We start from the raw sequence: 20,155 nt of genomic DNA on the forward strand, positions 1-20,155 counted from the left end.
CGAGACCTGATGGGCCAAAGGCCCTCTTTCTGTGCTCTATAAACTTGAAAACTCTGTATATAACCTGGTGTAACAGTGTACGGACTCCAGGTTATCTCAGTTTGGATCGGTGTGTGCGAATGGGGACCTTGTATCTGAGATCCATGAACAAACATTGATCCTTACCAATGACTTTGATCGCGTTGTCTTCACCAGTGCTGCCCTGCACTGCAGCTTGCTCCTCCTGGCACCAGGGAGCTGTGCTGACAGTTGCCCCTTCACTCTCTGTACCCTCCTTCATATCCTTTGAAGCTCCTCCTTCAGTCTGGGGGACATCGGCGCTCAGTACCGGCCTGCTTCCTCCAGCTCCGGGCTCTGCAAGGAAGCCGTGCTCCCCACCCCCAGCCTGGTGCTGGGACGTATCGGGACGTTGGGGAGGGGAGTCAGTAGGACTCCGCACTGTTCCCAGTCTCCGAGCCTCTGCACACAGGTCAGGTCCGTCACTGGTCAGGCCGGTGCCCACCGCCACTCCATCTGCTATCGATGCGGCACTCTCAGGCACTCCCTCTTCATGGCTGCTGTGGGAAAGAGAAGAAACCAAAGAACGGTCTCAGAATACATGGGTGGACGGCACAACAGAGACGTGAACAGCAGAGGACAGCTAAACATTGACATGGAGACACTCTGATCACCGTCGCCCTGCCACACTGAGGCTGGTGCCAGAGAATGGGAATCTGGCTAAATAAAGCAGAAAGAGATAGCTGTGCTCACTGGAGGTCCGTCAACATAATGCCAAGTGATGGGACATTAATCTGGGACAAAATTAGAACGTGGCTCAACGGCCGGGAACACAGGTTAAGGACAAATCCTGCTGACTGATTTAAGAGACCTCTTTGACAAAGTAAATTCAGAGAGCTCGGGTGAAGTTGATCCATTGACATTCCTCGTATAAACTTTCAAATGACATTTGACTGAGTACCACAGAAATCAACTGGTTCAAAAATAAAAATTCTTAACTCATTGAAGATGCCAGGACAAGTGGAGAGAGCTCGCAATAAAACATTCAGAATCCTCAGATAACAAAGTGTGGAGCTGGATGAACACAGCAGGCCAAGTAGCAAGTTAGGAGCACAACTAGGAGCACTGAGGAGTGCCAGGTGGACTGAGGAGGGCCAGGTGGGAGCACAAAAAAGGCTTGGCAGGAAGGATTAGGGAGAAAACAAAGGCATTTTACTCATTCATGAGAAATAAGAGAATGATCAGGGAGAAGGTCGGGCCGATCAGGGATAGCGTAGGGAATTTGTGCGTGGTGTCTGAGCAGATAGGGGAAGCCCTAAATGAGTTTTTTGCTTCGGTTTTCACTAAGGAAAGGGACCTTGTTGTGAATGAGAACTTTGAGGAGCAGGAAAACAGGCTTGATCAGATCAAGATTGAGGAAGTTGATATGCTGGAAATTTTGGCAAACACTAAGATTGATAAGTCCCCAGGGCCAGACTAGATTTATCCTAGGCTGCTCCGGCAAGCGAGAAAGGAGGTTGCTAAGCCGCTGGCGAAGATCTTTGCTTCCTCACTCTCCACGGGAGTCATACTGGAAGATTGGAGCGAGGCAACTGTTGTTCCTCTTTTCAAGAAAGGGAATAGGGAAATCCCTGGAAATTACAGACCAGTCAGTCTTACGCCTGTGGTCAGCAAAGTTTTGGAAAGAATTCTGAGGGATAGGATTTATGACTATTTGGAAAAGCATAGCGTGATTAAAGGGAGTCAGCATGGCTTTGTGAGGGGCAGGTCATGCCTTACAAATCTTATTGAGCTCTTTGAGGAAGTCACAAGACATGTTGACGAGTGTCGAGCAGTGGATGTGGTGTACATGGACCTCAGCAAGGCATTTGATAAGGTTCCCCATGGCAGGCTCATTCATAAAGTCAGGAGGTATGGGATACAGGGTGATTTGGCTGTCTGGATTCAGAATTGGTTGGCTGACAGTAGGCAGATAGTGGTTGTAGATGGTAAGTAATCTGCCTGGTCAGTGCTGAGTGGTGTCCCACAGGGCTCTGTTCTTGGGCCCCTAATCTTTGCAGTTTTTATAAGTGACTTGGATGAGGAGGTTGAGGGGTGGGTTAGTATGTTTGCTGATGACACAAAGGTTGGAGCTGCCGTTGATAGTATCGAGGGCTATTGCAGGCTTCAGCGAGACATTGACAGTATGCAGAGCTGGGCTGAGAAATGGCAGATGGAGTTCAACCTGGATAAATGCGAAGTGATGCATTTTGGAAGGTCGAACTTAAATGCTGAATATAGGATTAAAGGCAGGATTCTCGGCAGTGTGGAGGAACAGCGGGATCTTGGTGTTCAAGTGCATATTCCCTCAAAGTTGCCACCCAGGTGGATAAGGTTGTTAAGAAAGCATATGGTGTTTTGGCTTTCATTAACAGGAGGATCGAGTTTAAGAGCCGTGAGGTTATACTGCAGCTCTACAAAACCCTGGTGAGACCACACTTGGAATATTGTGTCCAGTTCTGGTCGCCCTATTATAGGAAAGATGTGGAGGCTTTGGAGAGGGTGCAAAGGAGGTTTACCAGGATGCTGCCTGGACTGGAGGGCTTGTCTTATGAGGAGAGGTTGACTGAGCTTGGACTTTTCTCTCTGGAGAGAAGGAGGAAGAGAGGTGACCTGATCGAGGTGTACAAGGTAATGAGAGGCATGGATAGAGTCGATAGCCAGAGGCTTTTCCCGAGGGCAGGATTGACTGCCATGAGGGGTCATAGTTTTAAGGTGTTAGAAGGAAGGTATAGAGGAGACATCAGAGGGAGGCTCTTCACCCAGAGAGTTGTGAGCGCATGGAATAGTTTACCAATGGTAGTCGTGGAAGCGGAGTCATTAGTGACATTTAAGCGACTGCTGGACATGCACATGGACAGCAGTGAATTGAGGGGAATGTAGGTTAGGTTATTTTATTTTTGGATTAGGATTATTCCATGGCACAACATCATGGGCCAAAGGGCCTGTACTGTGCTGTACTTTTCTACGTTCTACGTTCTAAAAGCTGACGTTTCGGGCCTAGGCCCTTCATCAGAATCCTCAACCTTACCAAGATCAAGTGTACTGCAACAGGAAGGTTATGCTGAAGTTCTCTAGCACACTGGTTAGACCTCAGCTTGGCGTCTTGTTTATGGTTCCAAACAATGTATTTTCGGAAGGATATGAAGGCATTGGAGAGACTGCAATAGAGGTTTACAGGAATGATTCCAAGGAGGAGAAATTCAGTGAGAAGGAATGATTGGAAAGAATGGGGCTGTTTTTGAGTGTTGCTGCAGATATGTGGGGCCCACCCTGATCCTTACCCAGGAGTTGCTGGTCCCTTTAAGACCCACTTTACTCAGGATGGAGCCAGCAACGCGGACAGAGCCTACAACCCAGCCCTCAAGCATCCTAATGCACCTCAATGACGCCTTGCCACACACCCAGCACTCCCCCCAAAACCCTCCACCCAGGCAATCCTCCAATCATCAGCGTGACCGCTTTGACCCAACTATCTCCCAAACTAAGTACCCACCTCACTCACTCACTCACTGATCCATTCACTCACTCATTCACTCACCCACTCCCCAACTCACTCACTGACCCACTCACTCACCCACTTACTCACTCACTCACTCACTCACTCACTGAGCCACTCACTCACCCACTTACTCACTCACTCATTCACTCACTCACTGAGCCACTCACTCACCCACTCACTGACCCACTCACTCACTCACTCACCCACTCACTCACTCACTGACCCATTCATTCACCCACTGATCCACTCACTCACTCACCCACTCATCAACTCACTCACTGACCCACTGACTCACTCACCCACTCATTCACCCACTGACCCACTGACTCACTCACTCACCCACCCACACTTTGGAAGGCGCTGTGTGAGGATCTTTGGTGAATTTCTGCAGTGAATCTTGCAGATAGTACACACTGTTGCTACTGAGTGTCGGTGGTGGGGGGAGTGGGATGTTTTTGGATGTGGTGCCAGTCAAGCGGCTGCTTTGTCCTGGATGGTGTCAAGCTTCTCAAGTGTTGTTGGAGCTGCACCCATCCAGGCAAATGGGGAGTATTCCATCACATTCCTGACTTGTGCCTTGTAGATGGTGGACAGGCTTTGGGGAGCCAGGAGGTGAGTTACTCACCACAATATTCCCAGCTTCTGGCCTTCTCTCGTAACCACTCTGTTAATGCGGTGAGTCCAGTTGAGTTTCTGGTCAATGGTAACCCCCAGGATGTAGACAGTGGGGGATTCAGCGATGGTAACACCATTGAATGTCAAGGGACAGTGGTTAGATTGTCTCTTATTGGTGATGGGCATAGCCTGGCATTTGTGTGGCATGAATGTCACTTGCCACTTGTCAGCCCGAAGGTGGATATTGTCAGATCTTGTTGCATGTGAACACGGACTGCTTCAGTATCTGAGGAGTCACGGATGGTGCTGAACATTGTGCAATCATCAGTGAATATCCCCACTTCTGGCCTTACGATGGAGGGAAGGACATGTTGAAGCAGCTGAAGATGGTTGGGCCTGTGACATCACCCTGAGGAACTCCTGCAGAGATGTCCTGGAGCTGGGATGACTGACCTTCCACAACCACAACCATCTTCCCATGTGTCAGGTATAATTCCAACCACCGGAGTGTTTCCCCCCGATACCCATTGACTGCAGAGTTGCCTCTGCCCCAGGTGCTTGTGGCTGCGTCAATGGTGAATGTGTTGAAGGCTGGGCTAAGCCAGTTCTAAGGAAAGCAAAGCTCATCTGAGACTCAGTAGTGGAGAGTTCAGTGTGACCACCCACAGAGGCAAAGGTATAGTCCAGGAGGGATAGTGAGGGCAGAGCCAGATTGCAGGTGTCCTAATGTTACCAGCTAATGTCCAACATAGAGACAGGGAGGGAGAGGGAGAGCTAGCTCAAACTGTACCTGGTGCAGTTCCATTTTATCAGGGCTGTGTGCATCAGGGTCCAAACGTGATACCTGGAGTTTCAATCAGTTGGACATTCCCACAATGTTGATACTCTCACAACTGGAATAGAAAGATATACCTCGCTACACCCCATCCACAATGACCACTCAATAACCTCATTCACGCCCGACCTCCTCAACTGACAAACAACCTCCTTGCCTCCCTTACCAACAGCCCCTCCATCCTATTTCCTTCAGCTATATCTCAAAACACTCCTGCTTTCCCTCCAAGACCCCCAACATCCACCTCATGGTCCCTCAATTCCCAACGTTCCTGCCCTCATCCCCCAAAACACACCCTGCCATCTCCTCAACTATATACCCCTCAGCTCCTAGCCACTTTGCCCAAGCAGGCACTTCCCCGGCTCCTCCCACTGTGTCCTTGACCACTCCCACTACCCCCACTTGTCCCTGCCCCTCCTCACCTGCTCCTATCTGCCCCTGTCTGCCCCCTGCTGGAGCTGTCTGCCTAGCCAGCCAGGGGTTTGGACATGCAGTGTTACCTGTGGACTGAGGGGGGACAGCCATTGCTGTGCTGGGAGCCTGGGTCTTCTGGAGATGTTATCAGAGCTGTATCCACTGCCAGGCCTCTCCTTGAGTCACATCCAGCTTCATTATGGCCCAATCCAGTGGGTTCCTCAAAGATATGCTCACTGTTCACAATGAGCTCACAGTGTCTCTCCTCACCCAGGTCCCTGGCTGGGTCCAAACTCACATCGATAGGATTCTCTAGACTGCATTCCTCAGGAAGGTCTATCGTTGAGTCCAAGCTCACATTGATGGGAGTCTCTGGGCTGCATTCCTCAGGAAGGTCTATCGTTGAGTCCAAGCTCACATCAATGGGATTCTCTGGGCTGCATTCCTCAAGAAGGTCTATCGTTGAGTCCAAGCTCACATCAATGGGAGTCTCTGGCCTGCATTCCTCAGGAAGGCCTATCACTGGGTCCAAGCTCACATCGATGGGATTCTCTGGGCTGCATTCCTCGGGGAGGTCTATCGCTGGGTCCAAGCTCACATCGATGGGATTCTCTGGGCTGCATTTCTCAGGAAGGTCTATCGCTGGGTCCAAGCTCACATCGATAGGATTCTTTGGGCTGCATTTCTCAGGAAGGTCTTTCGCTGGGTCCAAGCTCACATCGATGGGTTCCTCTGGGCTGTGTTCCTGATGAAGGCCAGGCCCGTGTGGAGCCTGGGAATCCACCAGCTCCTGAAACTGTGAATTGTCTGCTTCAGGTGGGAGCACTCCCTGTTGTACAGAGACCTTGATGCTTCCTCCAAGTGTAGTCCCCGTACTCTTGTGGCTCTGATCTGTCACTTCCGCGAGACTTTCACACCGTTTATGGCTCGATTTTAAGGTCTCCTGTTCAGTCGAGGTATCTGCATTGGAAAACACAAGGCACAGCATTGAGACACATTTCGCTCACTGGCAATTCCCAGTGTAGCTCTGTCAATAAACTCAGCTTCCACTCCATTCAACCCTTCCTACACATTCAAAGGAGAGTATAATGTCTTTGAAGAGCAAACCTCATGAGATAATCATTGCATGTGATAGCAAACAAACAGTTGGAGACACTGGACACTGCAAACACTATGGGCCCTGACCACATTCTGGCAATAGTACTGAGGACTGGTGCTCCAGAACTTGCCGCTCCCCTGGCCAAGCTGTTCCAGTCCAATTACAACACTGGTATCTAGCCAACAATGTGGAAAATTGCCCACGTATGTCCTATACATAAAAAGCTGGGCTAATCCAACTGGGCCAATTCCCGCCCCATCAGTCTCCTCATGATCATCAGGAATATGATGGAAAGGGCTATCAACTGTGCTATCAAGCAGCACTAGATCAATACATCTGTGACTTTTAAATCACTTCACTATTGCTAGATGCTCCTTCAGGGGCCCAGGACCCTATGTTCAAGAAATGCTTTGTCCTAACCCTCAGCTAGGAATACTGTAGCAAGCAACTCACCTCCTGAATCCCCAAAGCCTGCCCACCATCTCCAAGGCACAAGTCAGGAGTGTGATGGAATACTCCCCACTTGCCTGGATGGGTGCAGCCCCAACAACACTCAAGAAGCTCGACACCATCCAGGACAAAGCAGCCGCTTGATTGGCACCACATCCACAAACATCCACTCCCTCCACCACAGACGCTCAGTAGAAGCAGTGTGTACTATCGACAAGATGCACTGCAGAAATTCACCAAATATCCAGGACAGCGCGATAGCCCAGTGGTTAGCGCTGTTGCCTCACCCAGGTTTGACTCCACCCTCAGGCAACTATGTGTTTGGGTTTTTCACATTCTCCCTGTGTCTGCGTGGGTTTCCTCCGGGTTCTCCGGTTTCCTCCCACAGTGCAAAGATGTGCAGGTTAGGTGGATTGGCCCTGGAAATTGCAGGGTTACAGAAATAGGGTCAGGGAGGGATGCTGTTTAGAGGGTTGATATGGACTCGATGGGCTGAATGGCTTGATTCCACACTGTAGGTATTCTATTATCTCTAGGTAGTGCCTTCCAAACCCATGGCCACTTCTGTCTAGAAGGACATGGGCAGCAGATACATGGGAACACCACCACCTACAAGTTCCCCTGCAAGCCACTCCTGATTTGGAAATACAACACTATTACTTCAGTGTCCCTGGGTCAAAATCCCTCTCTAAGGGCATTGTGAGTCAACCTACAGCACATGGACTGCAGTGGATCAAGAAGGCAGCTCACCCCCACCTTCTCAAGGGGGCAACTAGGGACAGGCAATGAATGCTGGGCCCGACCTGTGATGTCCATGTCTTGGGAATAAATCAAAATGATCAAACTGCGAGATTTAAACAATGAAGGGAAGATACAATAAACATGCATTTTCTGGGATTTGTGGTCAGTCACACATCTAAAGTACGAAGTGGAACAGATGGTTATATTGAGTGACAATAGCACAATTGTTTAGGTGCAGTGTTGACAATGTGCAGCCATGAAGAACACTGGTCACCTCAAAGTGTGTGAGAATTTCGGCACAATTATTGATACTTGATCTACGGTAAAGATGAAATCTAAGACCCATCACTTTTTCTGAACCAGGGATGATGGCGTAACTACGTAGAATAAAGAATTAAATCAGCTAGAAACTGACAAATAAGGAGTGAGCTGGAGTGAATGATCCTGATTAAATGGGGAGTGAGCTGGAGTGAGTGATCCTGATTAAATGGGGAGTGAGCTGGAGTGAGTGATCCTGATTAAATGGGGAGTGAATTGGAGAGAGTGATCTGGGTTAAATGAGGAGTGAGCTGGAGAGAGTGATCAGGATTAAATGGGGAGTGATCTGGAGAGAGTGATCTGGATTAAATGGAGAGTGTGCTGGAGTGAGTGATCCTGGTTAAATGGGGAGTGAGTTGGAGTGAGTGATCCTGGTTAAATGGGGAGTGAGTTGGAGTGAGTGATCCTGGTTAAATGGGGAGTGAGCTGGAGTGAGTATTCCAGTTGCCGTGAACAGATATCAAAACTCCTATTGTAATCACATGGGTCTGTTTTTAAGCATAGGTTTGTCCAATGTTTCTTTGATAAAATCAGTTGATAGTTTCAACATAAAAGAGGTGATATTCCATTTGGGAATAACATGTTCACTTTACACAGTGACTGAATCTCCCGGATTTCAGTGGAGCGTTGGTCAGGATTTTAACAATGAAGTTTTTGTTCAGGAGGAGATGGAGAGGTTATTGCCTCTGGTTAGGGTTTCCATAATGAGAGATCATTCCATTATCATCACTGCAAAGAGAATGAGGAAGGAGAGGAACAGACTATCCTTCACAGTGAATGTGGTGTGGGCTGCAACTGGGATAATTTATCCCAGGGAACGGCTGCGGCTGAATCTTTTGGATCCTTCCTGGGCTGATCTGATCGGTATTTGAAGCTGGAACCGATATGGAAGCACAGGGCATTGGGCTCGGTTTGGATTGCTCCAGCAGAGCAAGCCCGGGTATGATGGGCTGAAGGGCCTGTGCCTGTGCATTGGCTCTATAACATTACACTCTCACTCGTCTCGACTTGCCTGGACACTCCAGGATTGAGTTGGAAGAAACTGGTTATGGTGATGGTGAAGTGGTTGCCTTGTAAACCCTGGTATGTGGCACCTCTGCCAGCCAGTCGGTGGTTAAGGGGTGCTTGACGTGGTCCATTACACCAATCCTCCTCTGTCTCTGTCTCTGCCTTGGGCCTATCTAGTGATCAGTGATAGAGGATACACCAATGGAGAGTATCAACAGAAGAGGCTGCTCTTCAATAACAGGGAGATTGATAGCTTTTGGTACGACGCCATTCGGTCAGCTTTCATTCCGAGCACCTTATGGAGCTGCGACAAATCCAGCAGCTCCCTCTGAAAGCTCGAGGTGTCCCCACTGCATGTGACGTCAGCAGAATGGGTGGAGCCGATGTAATGTGAACTTTAACCTGTTGACCTGAGATAAGAGATCTCAGCGCCTAACTCCACGAGCAGCAATTACCTTGGCCGTGTGATTGTGTCTTTGCTGCAGTTTCATTTCGGGTTTCCATTTTGCCTCACTGAATGGGAAATGAGAAAGAGAAAGCATCAGTTCCCATCAGGGCAAGGATATTGTTTCAAAACAGAGTCATATAGCATGGAAGCAGACTCCTGTGTCCAACCAGTCCGTGCCAACCATAATCCCAAACTAAACTAGTCCCGTCTGCCTGCTCCGAGCCCATATCCCACCAAATCTTTCCCATTTATGTACCTATCCTAATGTCTTTTAATGTTGTAACTGTAGCTACACCCACCACTTCCTCTGCCAGTTCATTCCACACATGAACTGCTCTGAGTAAAAAAATTGCCCCTCGTGTCATTTTTTAAATCATTCTCCTCTCACCTTAAAAAATGTGCCCCCTCGTCTTAAAATCACCCACCCTAGGGGAAAGACAGCTGCCATTCTCCTCGTCTGTATCCCTCATGCTTTAATAAATTTCTACAAGGTCACTCCTCGGCCTCCTACGCACCAGTGAAGAAGCCCCAGTCTATCCAGCTCCTCAATGTAACTCAAACCCTCCATTCCCGGCAACATCCCGGTAAATCTCTTCTGAGCCCTCTCCAACTTAATAATATCCCTCCTAAAACAGGGAGGCCAGAACTGGACGCAGTACTTCAGAACAGGCCTCACCAATATCCATATGTTACTTACACATTTGTAAAAGTGCTATCAGCAACAGTTTAGCATTGCTGCCTCACTCGGCATGCAGTCTTCATTTTTGCCATTGATGTGTTATCAAACAGCTGAGCAGTTGCTGAAATGGGGCTGGAATCCAGGAATAGGAGCGCACCCACTGACTTAAACCTTAAATGTCTCTGCTCCAACAATGACAGGGGCATGAAAATCCAGGCTTCAGATCAGAATGCTGGCACTGTCTCTCGTGTTTTACACCTCGATCCAGGACACAGCCCAGGAGCGATGTGGGGAGAGGGCATGGCCCTGCCTGATTCCGGATATATTTAGGGAGCTTTGGGAATTCGAGCTGATCATTCCGATCATGCAGCCAAAGATTCCCTCCTCAAAGGCCATGAGTAGAGATCAGCTGGACCATCACTTTTGGAGATGAGATTAGCTCTTACATGCTCCTCTGGGCATTAGAGATGGGCCAATAAATGCCAGCCTGGTTGGTGATGCTCTCTTATTGCGATTGAATTATATATAAAAAAGGAACCTCAAGGGCATCAGCTGCCATCAATGACACACAGAGCAGATTCAGCAGATTGTCTGGATTTGGGTTGTTTCTCTCGGTCACTCTGATGCTCTGAACATCACTGAGGGTGAAGAATTTCTCAATATTCTCCTGGATCACATCACATCAGTGAGACTGTGACTCATGAGCAATTTCAGCCTTGTATATGACTCCAGAACTTTAGTAACACTTTACTCTTCATTGCCCTCTGAAACACAACAAAGAAATGGAACAGAATGGATCACCCGGCATTGACCTACGCACCAGAAAAAAACGGCAAAAACAGCCCTGTCAACCCTGCAAAGTCCTCCTCACTAACATCTTGGGGTTAGTGCCAACACTGGGAGAGCTGTCTCACAGACTAGTCAAGCAACAGCCTGATACAGTCATACTCACAGAATCGTACCTTACAATATCCCAGACACCACCATCACCATCCCTGGATATGGCCTGTCCCACCAGCAGATCAGGGCCCAGCAGAGGTGGCAGCACAGTGGGATACAGGAGGGAGTTGCTCTGGGAGCTCTCAACATTGACTCTGGACCCCGTGAAGTCTCATGGCTTTAGGTTAATCATGGGCAAGGAAACTTCCTGCTGATTACCATGTACAGTCCTCCGTCAGCTGATGAATCAATACTCCTCAATGTTGAACAACACCTAGGGGAAGCACTGAGGGTGGCAAGGACACAAAATGTACACTGGGAAGGGGAAGAGTGGCTCGGCAGCAGGACCACTGATCGAGCTGGTCAGGTCTTAATGGCCCATAACCTCATTGCAGCCTCGGTTCAAACATAGATAAGAGAGCTGAGTTCCAGAGAGGTGAGAGTGACAGCCCTTGGCATCAAGGCTGCATTGGATCAAGTGTGGCATCAAGGAACCCTGGCAAAACTGGAATCGATGGGTATCAGGGTTCAAACTCTCTGCTGTGTGTAGCCATAGCTGACACGTAGGAAGATGATTGTGGTTGTTGGAGATCAATCATCCCAGCTCCAGGGCTTTTCTGCAGGAGTCCCTCAGGGTAGTGCTCTAGGCCCAAGCATCTTCGGCTGCTTCATCAATGACCTTCCCTCCATCATAAGGTCAGAAGTGGAGATGTTCGCCAATGATTGCACAATGTTCAGCACCATCCGTGACTCCCCAGATACTGAAGCAGTCCATGTTCACATGCAACAAGATCTGGACAATATCCAGACTTAGAGCTGACAAGTGGGAGACAGTGGTCTTCTTCAATAACAGACAATCTAACAATCACCTCTTGGCATTCAACAGCATCACCATCAGTGAATCCCCCACTATCAACATCCTGGGGGTTACAATGACCTGGACTTGCCATATAAACACAGCGGTCACAAGTGCAGGCCAGAGGCTAGGAACTAGGAATACTGCGGTGAATAACTCACCTCCTGAAACCTCAAAGCCTCTCCACCATCTCCAAGGCACAAGTCAAGAATGTGATGGAATACTCCCCACTGCCCTGGATGGGTGCAGCTCCAACAACACTCAAGAAGCTCAACACCATCCAGGACAAAGCAGCAGCTTGATTGGCACTACATCCACAAGCATTCACTCTCTCCACCACCGATGCTCAGTAGCAGCAGTGTGTACTATCGACAAGATGCACTGCAGAAATTCACCAACACTCCTTTGACAGAATCTTCCAAACGCACGACCCACTTCCATGCAGAAGGACAAGGGCAGCAGATACATGGGAACACCAGCTCCTGGCAATTCCCCTTGAAGCCACTCACCATCCTGACTTGGAAATATTTCACTGTTCTTTCACCGTCGCTGGGACAAAATCCTGGAATTCCCTCCTTAACAGTATTGTGGGTCAACCCACAGCAGGGGGGCTGCAGCTGTTCAAGAAGGCAGCTCACCACCACCTTCTCAAGGGGGCAACTAGGGACAGGCAATAAATGCTGGGCCCAGCCAGCAATACCTACACCACTTTTAAAAGTAAACAAATGTGTGGTTGTATAAATAATGTGCACATGTAATTTGAAATACCAGTAAGGACTTCTCAGCTGCGCACAGGAGGGGAACTTGTCCCCCAGTGGCTGAAACCTGAACCTGAAGTTATCTGGTTCACATTTTTCTTGGTTCTGCCTCAGCGGGATTGGACGAACTGAGGGACAGATTAATATTGTTACGGATGGAGTGCCTATCCCAGCTGTGGGGAATGTGACTGCTTTCTGTAACCTTGCAGCACTGTTGAGCTGAATATAGATCCCAGAGGAAGAGTTAAAAAGGCTCCAAGATTTCAAGAGAGATAATGGGAACTGCAGATGCTGGAGAATCCAAGATAGCAAAGTTTGGAGCTGGATGCACACAACAGGCCAAGCAGCATCTCAGGAGCACAAAAGCTTTCATGGTCCGGAGATGCTGCTTGGCCTGCTGTGTTCATCCAGCTCCACACTTTGCTATCCAAGGTTTCAATACTGTTCAGGGTGTGTAGCTCGAATGCACTGCTGTCAATGTATCTCCACAACTGTGCTCACAGCTTCCTGATTCAACACAACATGATGAGGTGAGACCTGCCCCCTGTTGGTGAGTCCCATTCAAACAACAACTCAGAATTTATATAGCATCATGCACCACACAAAATAGCACCAGACGCTACATGGGAACAGATTAAAACAGGATCTGAAAAGAGACTACATCTGGAGATACTGGGACAAGAGGTACGTTTGAGTCTGCAGTGTGAGCCCAGTGTGAGTTTGAGAGCCAGAGAGGCGACGTGACCATAAAGCTGTTGAATCTTTGTTGTTGTAACCTAACTGGTGCATCAATGTCATTTCAAAAGGAGCTCCTGCTGTCACTGCCCAGTCTGGCTCTGGGCTCACACTCCAATTATTCGTAACTACCCACTGGAATGAGACAACATACAACGCATTCCTGTTTGGAACTGTCCACAATGGACATGAAATGTTCATCCCATTCACATGACAGGAATTAATCTAAGATTATTCCCTATACAACTTTGGAAAACAAAATATTTCAAATTGGACAGAGTGCTTATTTTAAATCTGGGGGATGGTAACGGCCAAGCCTCAATTCCGTGCCTCTGTAATCAGTTGCAAGCTGATTGTTTGAAAAATAAACCAGCTCTAATTATAGGACCTGATAGTTGATTCATCTCAAACACAAAAGAGAAACGTTTCACTGCACTCCTATCTGTCCCTACGTGACAGTAGGGGAACACATGGACTAATTCAAAAGTTACAGTCCCCTCATGAAATTCACTGTAGAGTCTCCTCAATCACTCACCAAACAGATCATAATATTTCCGACTTTATATCTGCTTCAAATTCTTGGACACACAATCAAGTGCAGTGCTGAGGCAATACAGCACTGTCAGAGGGTCGGTGCTGAGGGAGAGTCGCACTGTCAGAGGGTCAGTACTGAGGGAGTGACGCACTGTCGGAGGGTCAGTACTGAGGGAGTGACGCACTGTCAGAGGGTCAGTGCTGAGGCAATACAGCACTGTCAGAGGGTCAGTGCTGAGGGAGTGACGCACTGTCAGAGGGTCAGTGCTGAGGGAGCTCCGCACTGTCAGAGGGTCAGTGCTGAGGGAGTGTTGCACTGTCGGACGGTCAGTGCTGAGGGAGTGGGCACTGTCGGAGGGTCAGTACTGAGGGAGCGCTGCACTGTCGGAAGGTCAGCGCTGAGGGAGTGCCACACTGTCGGAGGGTCAGTGCTGAGGGAGTGGGCACTGTCGGAGGGTCAGTGTTTGAGGGAGGGCCACGCTGTCAGAGGGCCAGTGCTGAGAGAGCGCTGCACTGTCGGAAGGTCAGTGCTGAGGGAGTGTCGCACTGTCGGACGGTCAGTGCTGAGGGAGCGCCGCACTGTCGGAGGGTCAGTGCTGAGGGAGTGCCGCACTGTCGGACGGTCAGTGCTGAGGGAGCGCCGCACTGTCGGACGGTCAGTGCTGAGGGAGTGCCGCACTGTCGGAGGGTCAGTGCTGAGGGAGTGGGCACTGTCGGAGGGTCAGTGCTGAGGGAGTGTCGCACTGTCGGACGGTCAGTGCTGAGGGAGTGGGCACTGTCGGAGGGTCAGTACTGAGGGAGCGCTGCACTGTCGGAAGGTCAGTGCTGAGGGAGTGCCACACTGTCGGAGGGTCAGTGCTGAGGGAGTGGGCACTGTCGGAGGGTCAGTGTTTGAGGGAGGGCCACGCTGTCAGAGGGCCAGTGCTGAGAGAGCGCTGCACTGTCGGAAGGTCAGTGCTGAGGGAGTGTCGCACTGTCGGACGGTCAGTGCTGAGGGAGTGCCGCACTGTCGGACGGTCAGTGCTGAGGGAGCGCCGCACTGTTGGAGGGTCAGTGCTGAGGGAGCACCACACTGTCAGAGGGTCAGTGCTGAGGGAGCACCACACTGTCAGAGGATCAGTGCTGAGGGAGCGCCACACTGTCGGAGGGTCAGTGCTGAGGGAGTGTCGCACTGTCAGACGGTCAGTGCTGAGGGAGTGTCGCACTGTCGGACGGTCAGTGCTGAGGGAGTGCCGCACTGTCGGACGGTCAGTGCTGAGGGAGTGTCGCACTGTCGGACGGTCAGTGCTGAGGGAGTGCCGCACTGTCGGACGGTCAGTGCTGAGGGAGTGTCGCACTGTCGGACGGTCAGTGCTGAGGGAGTGTCGCACTGTCGGACGGTCAGTGCTGAGGGAGTGTCGCACTGTTGGAGGGTCAATGCTGAGGGAGTGTCGCACTGTCGGACGGTCAGTGCTGAGGGAGCGTCGCACTGTCGGAGTGTGAATTCTGATTATAGCGCCAACCACTAGCTTGAGACATCTGATCATTTGTTCTGTTCTAGTCACTCTGAGTGTGTAAAGTCTGTCTCAGAAACTTACATTACTGTCACTCAGAGCTAATAAAATGTTTCCCCTGTTTAATTAAAGTTCTGTCCTCACTTTCCACAGTCCCACCCGACAGGAACCTCTTCATCAGTTCTGTGCTGTGAAGCAGCTCGGGCTTCTCCCTTACCCATATGTTAATGAACACCATTGCGCTCTCCCCTGGTTGCTACATTGTACCTTGTTGATGCTGTGGGGAGCCGATTGCAGGAAACACTCCCTCCAGGCTCTATGTTGTCAGATTCGGATTTATGTCATTCCTCTGTCTCCTGAGCTAGTGCTCTCGCCTTTGAAAGTCAGTAGGACCTATCCTGCAGTCATCTTGCTGCTACACTTGCACCAGGCTGCACAATAATCGATATAGATCCCAACAGAGATCCTCAGGTGCAACAACAGGATTTCTCCACCCTCCCACTCCTTTTGCTGGCTGGGTCAGGCCTATGGCCCTCCTCTCTCTGGCGATAGGCAGGGAACCTTCTTCTTCTCTATGCCCAGCTTTAATGCTGCTCTGCAGATTGTTGACACGTGTCCCTCAGCTGCTTTACTGTTGTCATGGTGCCTTGGAGACCACGGGATGTCCCAGCACCACTCTCCTGGCATCCCTCAGTGGTCCAGCTCTGATACACTTATCAGCGAGTGGGCCCCAGCCAGTGTGGAATAACGAGGTGACATGCCAGTTAAATCAGCAGACAATTCCAAATATAGCGAGACAGCCCTCGCCAGCTTGTTTCCATTGTTGTGCGGGTTACATTCTCCTCCGTGGTGACAAATTCCTGCTGGGTAGCTATCTGTCAGCTCATCCCAGTTATATGGGTTTATTTGTGTGTGTGTGTGTCTGTGTGTGTGTGTGTGTGTGTGTGTGTGTGTGTCGCGCGCGTGCGTGTGGGTGTGTGTGGATGGGTGTGCGCGTGTTTGGGTGTGTGTGTGGTTGTGGGTGTGTGTGTGTGAGAGAGTGTGGGAGTGTGTGTATGTGTGTGTGTGAGAGAGAGTGTGTGGGTGTGTGTGTGTGAAAGAGTGTGTGTGTGTGAGTGTGTGGGTGTGGGTGTGTGTTGGTGGATGTGTGCATGTGTGGGTGTGTGTGGGTGCATGTGGGTGTGGTTATGGGGAGTGTGGGCATGGGTGTGTGTGGGTGTGTGTGGGTGGGTGTGTGGGTGTGGTTGTGGGTGTGTGTGGGTGGGTGTGTAGGTGTGTGTGTGTGGGTGTGGTTTTGTGTGTGTGCGTGTGTGTGTGCACGTGTGCGCGTGTGCGTGTATGTGTGTGTGTGTGTGACAGTACAAACAAAGTGACCCCTGCTGTCAGTCTCTCTAAAACTTTGTTAAAGATGAAGAGCTGAGTGTGATCACACCCCCAGCAAACCGAGCCATTACAGTGTGTGTGATCAGAGCCGTTACAGCGTGAGTGTGACCAGAGCCGTTACAGTGTGAGTGTGACCAGCTGACATTACCCTGTGAGAGGTTGATATGAAAGAGTGAGCAAGGCCCCCAGGAGGACTGGGTAGAGGCTTCAGAACAAGCTGTAACATTTGCATTATTTCTGGTCTGATAACAGCTGAAGGGGAGAGGATGGATACACTTGGCCTCTGGCTGTAAAGTAGGCTACAAAACAATGCCTGGCTGTTAGTGTGAGATTGAGACGAGGGATATTTATAGCAAGGCTTTCACAACCTCAGCACATTCAGTGTATAGCTGAAGAAATGCCTATCAAAATGTAGTTACTGCCATTGTGTGCACAGCAAGGTCCCAAAGTCATCATTGGAATAATGATGAAATAAGATGCTTTTGTGATGTTGACTGATGGATACATATTGTCCATCGGTGCCTCTGTTGTTGAGATAATGTCGTGGGAAGTTTCTCAGATGGGAACGCATGAGTGGTGTGCAATGTGAAAGATGCCAGCTCAGTGGCGTGACAGGATGGAGGTGAGATTTAATAGAACATAGAACATAGAACATAGAACAGTACAGCACAGAACAGGCCCTTCAGCCCACAATGTTGTGCCGACCATTGATCCTCATGTATGCACCCTCAAATTTCTGTGACCATATGCATGTCCAGCAGTCTCTTAAATGACCCCAATGACCTTGCTTCCACAACTGCTGCTGGCAACGCATTCCATGCTCTCACAACTCTCTGCATAAAGAACCTGCCTCTGACATCCCCTCTATACTTTCCACCAACCAGCTTAAAACTATGACCCCTCGTGCTAGCCATTTCTGCCCTGGGAAATAGTCTCTGGCTATCAACTCTATCTATGCCTCTCATTATCTTGTATACCTCAATTAGGTCACCTCTCCTCCTCCTTTTCTCCAATGAAAAGAGACCGAGCTCAGTCAACCTCTCTTCATAAGATAAGCCCTCCAGTCCAGGCAGCATCCTGGTAAACCTCCTCTGAACCCTCTCCAAAGCATCCACATCTTTCCTATAATAGGGCGCCCAGAACTGGACGCAGTATTCCAAGTGCGGTCTAACCAAAGTTTTATAGAGCTGCAACAAGATCTCACGACTCTTAAACTCAATCCCCCTGTTAATGAAAGCCAAAACACCATATGCTTTCTTAACAACCCTGTCCACTTTGGTGGCCATTTTAAGGGATCTATGTATCTGCACACCAAGATCCCTCTGTTCCTCCACGCTGCCAAGAATCCTATCCTTAATCCTGTACTCAGCTTTCAAATTCGACCTTCCAAAATGCATCACCTCGCATTTATCCAGGTTGAACTCCATCTGCCACCTCACAGCCCATCTCTGCATCCTGTCAATGTCCCGCTGCAGCCTACAACAGCCCTCTACACTGTCAACGACACCTCCGACCTTTGTGTCGTCTGCAAACTTGCTGACCCATCCTTCAATTCCCTCGTCCAAGTCATTAATAAAAATTACAAACAGTAGAGGCCCAAGGACAGAGCCCTGTGGAACCCCACTCACCACTGACTTCCAGGCAGAATATTTTCCTTCTACTACCACTCGCTGTCTTCTGTTGGCCAGCCAATTCTGTATCCAAGCAGCTAAGTTCCCCTGTATCCCATTCCTCCTGACCTTCTGAATGAGCCTTCCATGGGGAACCTTATCAAATGCCTTACTGAAGTCCATATACACCACATCCACAGCTCGACCCTCATCAACCTTTCTAGTCACATCCTCAAAAAACTCGATAAGGTTTGTAAGGCATGATCTACCCCTCACAAAGCCGTGTTGACTGTATTTGATCAAGCCATGCTCTTCCAGATGGTCATAAATCTTATCCCTCAGAATCCTTTCTAACACCTTGCAGACGACAGACGTGAGACTTACCGGTCTATAATTGCCGGGGATTTCCCTATTTCCTTTCTTGAAGAGACGAATTACATTTGCCTCTCTCCAGTCCTCAGGTACGACTCCAGTGGAGAGCGAGGATGCAAAGATCTTCGCAAGTGGCGAAGCAATTGCATTTCTCGCTTCCCAAAGCAGCCGAGGACAAATCTGATCCGGGCCTGGCGACTTGTCAATCTTAATGTTTGACAAAATTTTCAGCACATCAGCTTCGTCTATCTCTATCCATTCCAGCATGCACACCTGCTCTTCAAAGGTTTCATTCACTACAAAGTTCGTTTCTTTCGTAAAGACAGAAGCAAAAAACTCATTTAGGGCTTCCCCTACCTCCTCAGGCTCCACACACAAGTTCCCTATGCTATCCCTGATCGGCCCTACTCTTTCTTTGACCATTCTCTTATTCCTCACATAAGTGTAAAATGCCTTTGTGTTTTCCCGGATTCCTTCTGCCAAGCCTTTCTCGTGCCCCCTCCTGGCTCTCCTCAGACCATTTTTGAGCTCCTCCCTTGCCTGCATGTAATCCTCTCTAGCTGAACTTGACCCTAGCTTCCTCCACCTTATGTAAGCTACCTTCTTCCTTTTCACTAGAAGCTCCACCGCTCTCGTCATCCAAGGTTCCTTAATCTTACCCCTTCTTGCCTGTCTCAGAGGGACATATTTACTCATCACTCCCAACAACTGTTCCTTAAACCATCTCCACATGTCTATAGTTCCCTTACCATGGAACAACTGCTCCCAGTCCATGCTTCCTAACTCATGTCTAATCGCATCATAGTTTCCTCTTCCCCAATTAAATATCCTCCCATTCTGCCTAATCCTCTCCTTCTCCATAGCTATGTAAAATGTGAGACAGTTATGGTCACTATCACCAAAATGCTCTCCCACCACAAGATCTGATACCTGCCCCGGCTCGTAGCTGCTGCCAATTTCAGAACAGGCCCGTCATGGGACTGACATTCGCTCGTGCTGTCCTGTTCTAGCTACAGTCCCTGTATGGGAGGATTTGAAACCCAAAACTTCAGTTTACACATTGGCATAATGGTATTGTGGCTGGGTATTCGTAACCCAGGGGCATGGGGAATGTTCTGGGCACCCCGGGTTCAAAACCCACCATGAAAGATATCGGAATTTCAATCTAATAAAAGTTGGAGTTGAAAGTTCATATGGATCAGCTGTCAGGTTCACTAATGCCCTTTAGGGAAGGACATCTGCAAGCTTTACCTGGTCTGGCCCACAGGTGACTCCAGACCCAAGCAGCAATGTCATTAACTTCTAACTGCCCTCTGAAAAGGACTAACCA

At 49.4% G+C, this 20,155-nt stretch overlaps 1 protein-coding gene across 5 annotated transcripts in view; it reads right to left on the reverse strand.

Moving 5' to 3' along the window:
- The window catches only part of LOC125461596 (myosin light chain kinase 2, skeletal/cardiac muscle-like), a 63,605-nt gene extending 47,559 nt beyond the window's left edge, over nucleotides 1–16,046 (reverse strand). Inside the window, exons 1-4 of one of the 5 annotated variants that reach the window (XM_059652865.1) lie at nucleotides 15,728–16,046; nucleotides 9,474–9,531; nucleotides 5,489–6,362; nucleotides 166–557 (exon numbers count right to left, since the gene is read on the reverse strand). In XM_059652865.1, the coding sequence (XP_059508848.1) occupies nucleotides 166–557; nucleotides 5,489–6,362; nucleotides 9,474–9,522 (1,315 nt within the window). In that variant the 5' untranslated portion in view covers nucleotides 9,523–9,531; nucleotides 15,728–16,046. Of the gene's footprint in view, nucleotides 1–165; nucleotides 558–5,488; nucleotides 6,363–9,473; nucleotides 9,532–10,163; nucleotides 10,244–15,604 lie in introns of those variants that run through there. The other 4 variants (XM_059652868.1, XM_059652867.1, XM_059652866.1 and 1 more) reach the window with 4 other exon arrangements.
- Nucleotides 16,047–20,155: the final 4,109 nt, after the last annotated feature.

This window comes from Stegostoma tigrinum, chromosome 19 (genome assembly GCF_030684315.1).
Source record: "Stegostoma tigrinum isolate sSteTig4 chromosome 19, sSteTig4.hap1, whole genome shotgun sequence".
NCBI classification, from domain to species: domain Eukaryota; kingdom Metazoa; phylum Chordata; class Chondrichthyes; order Orectolobiformes; family Stegostomatidae; genus Stegostoma; species Stegostoma tigrinum.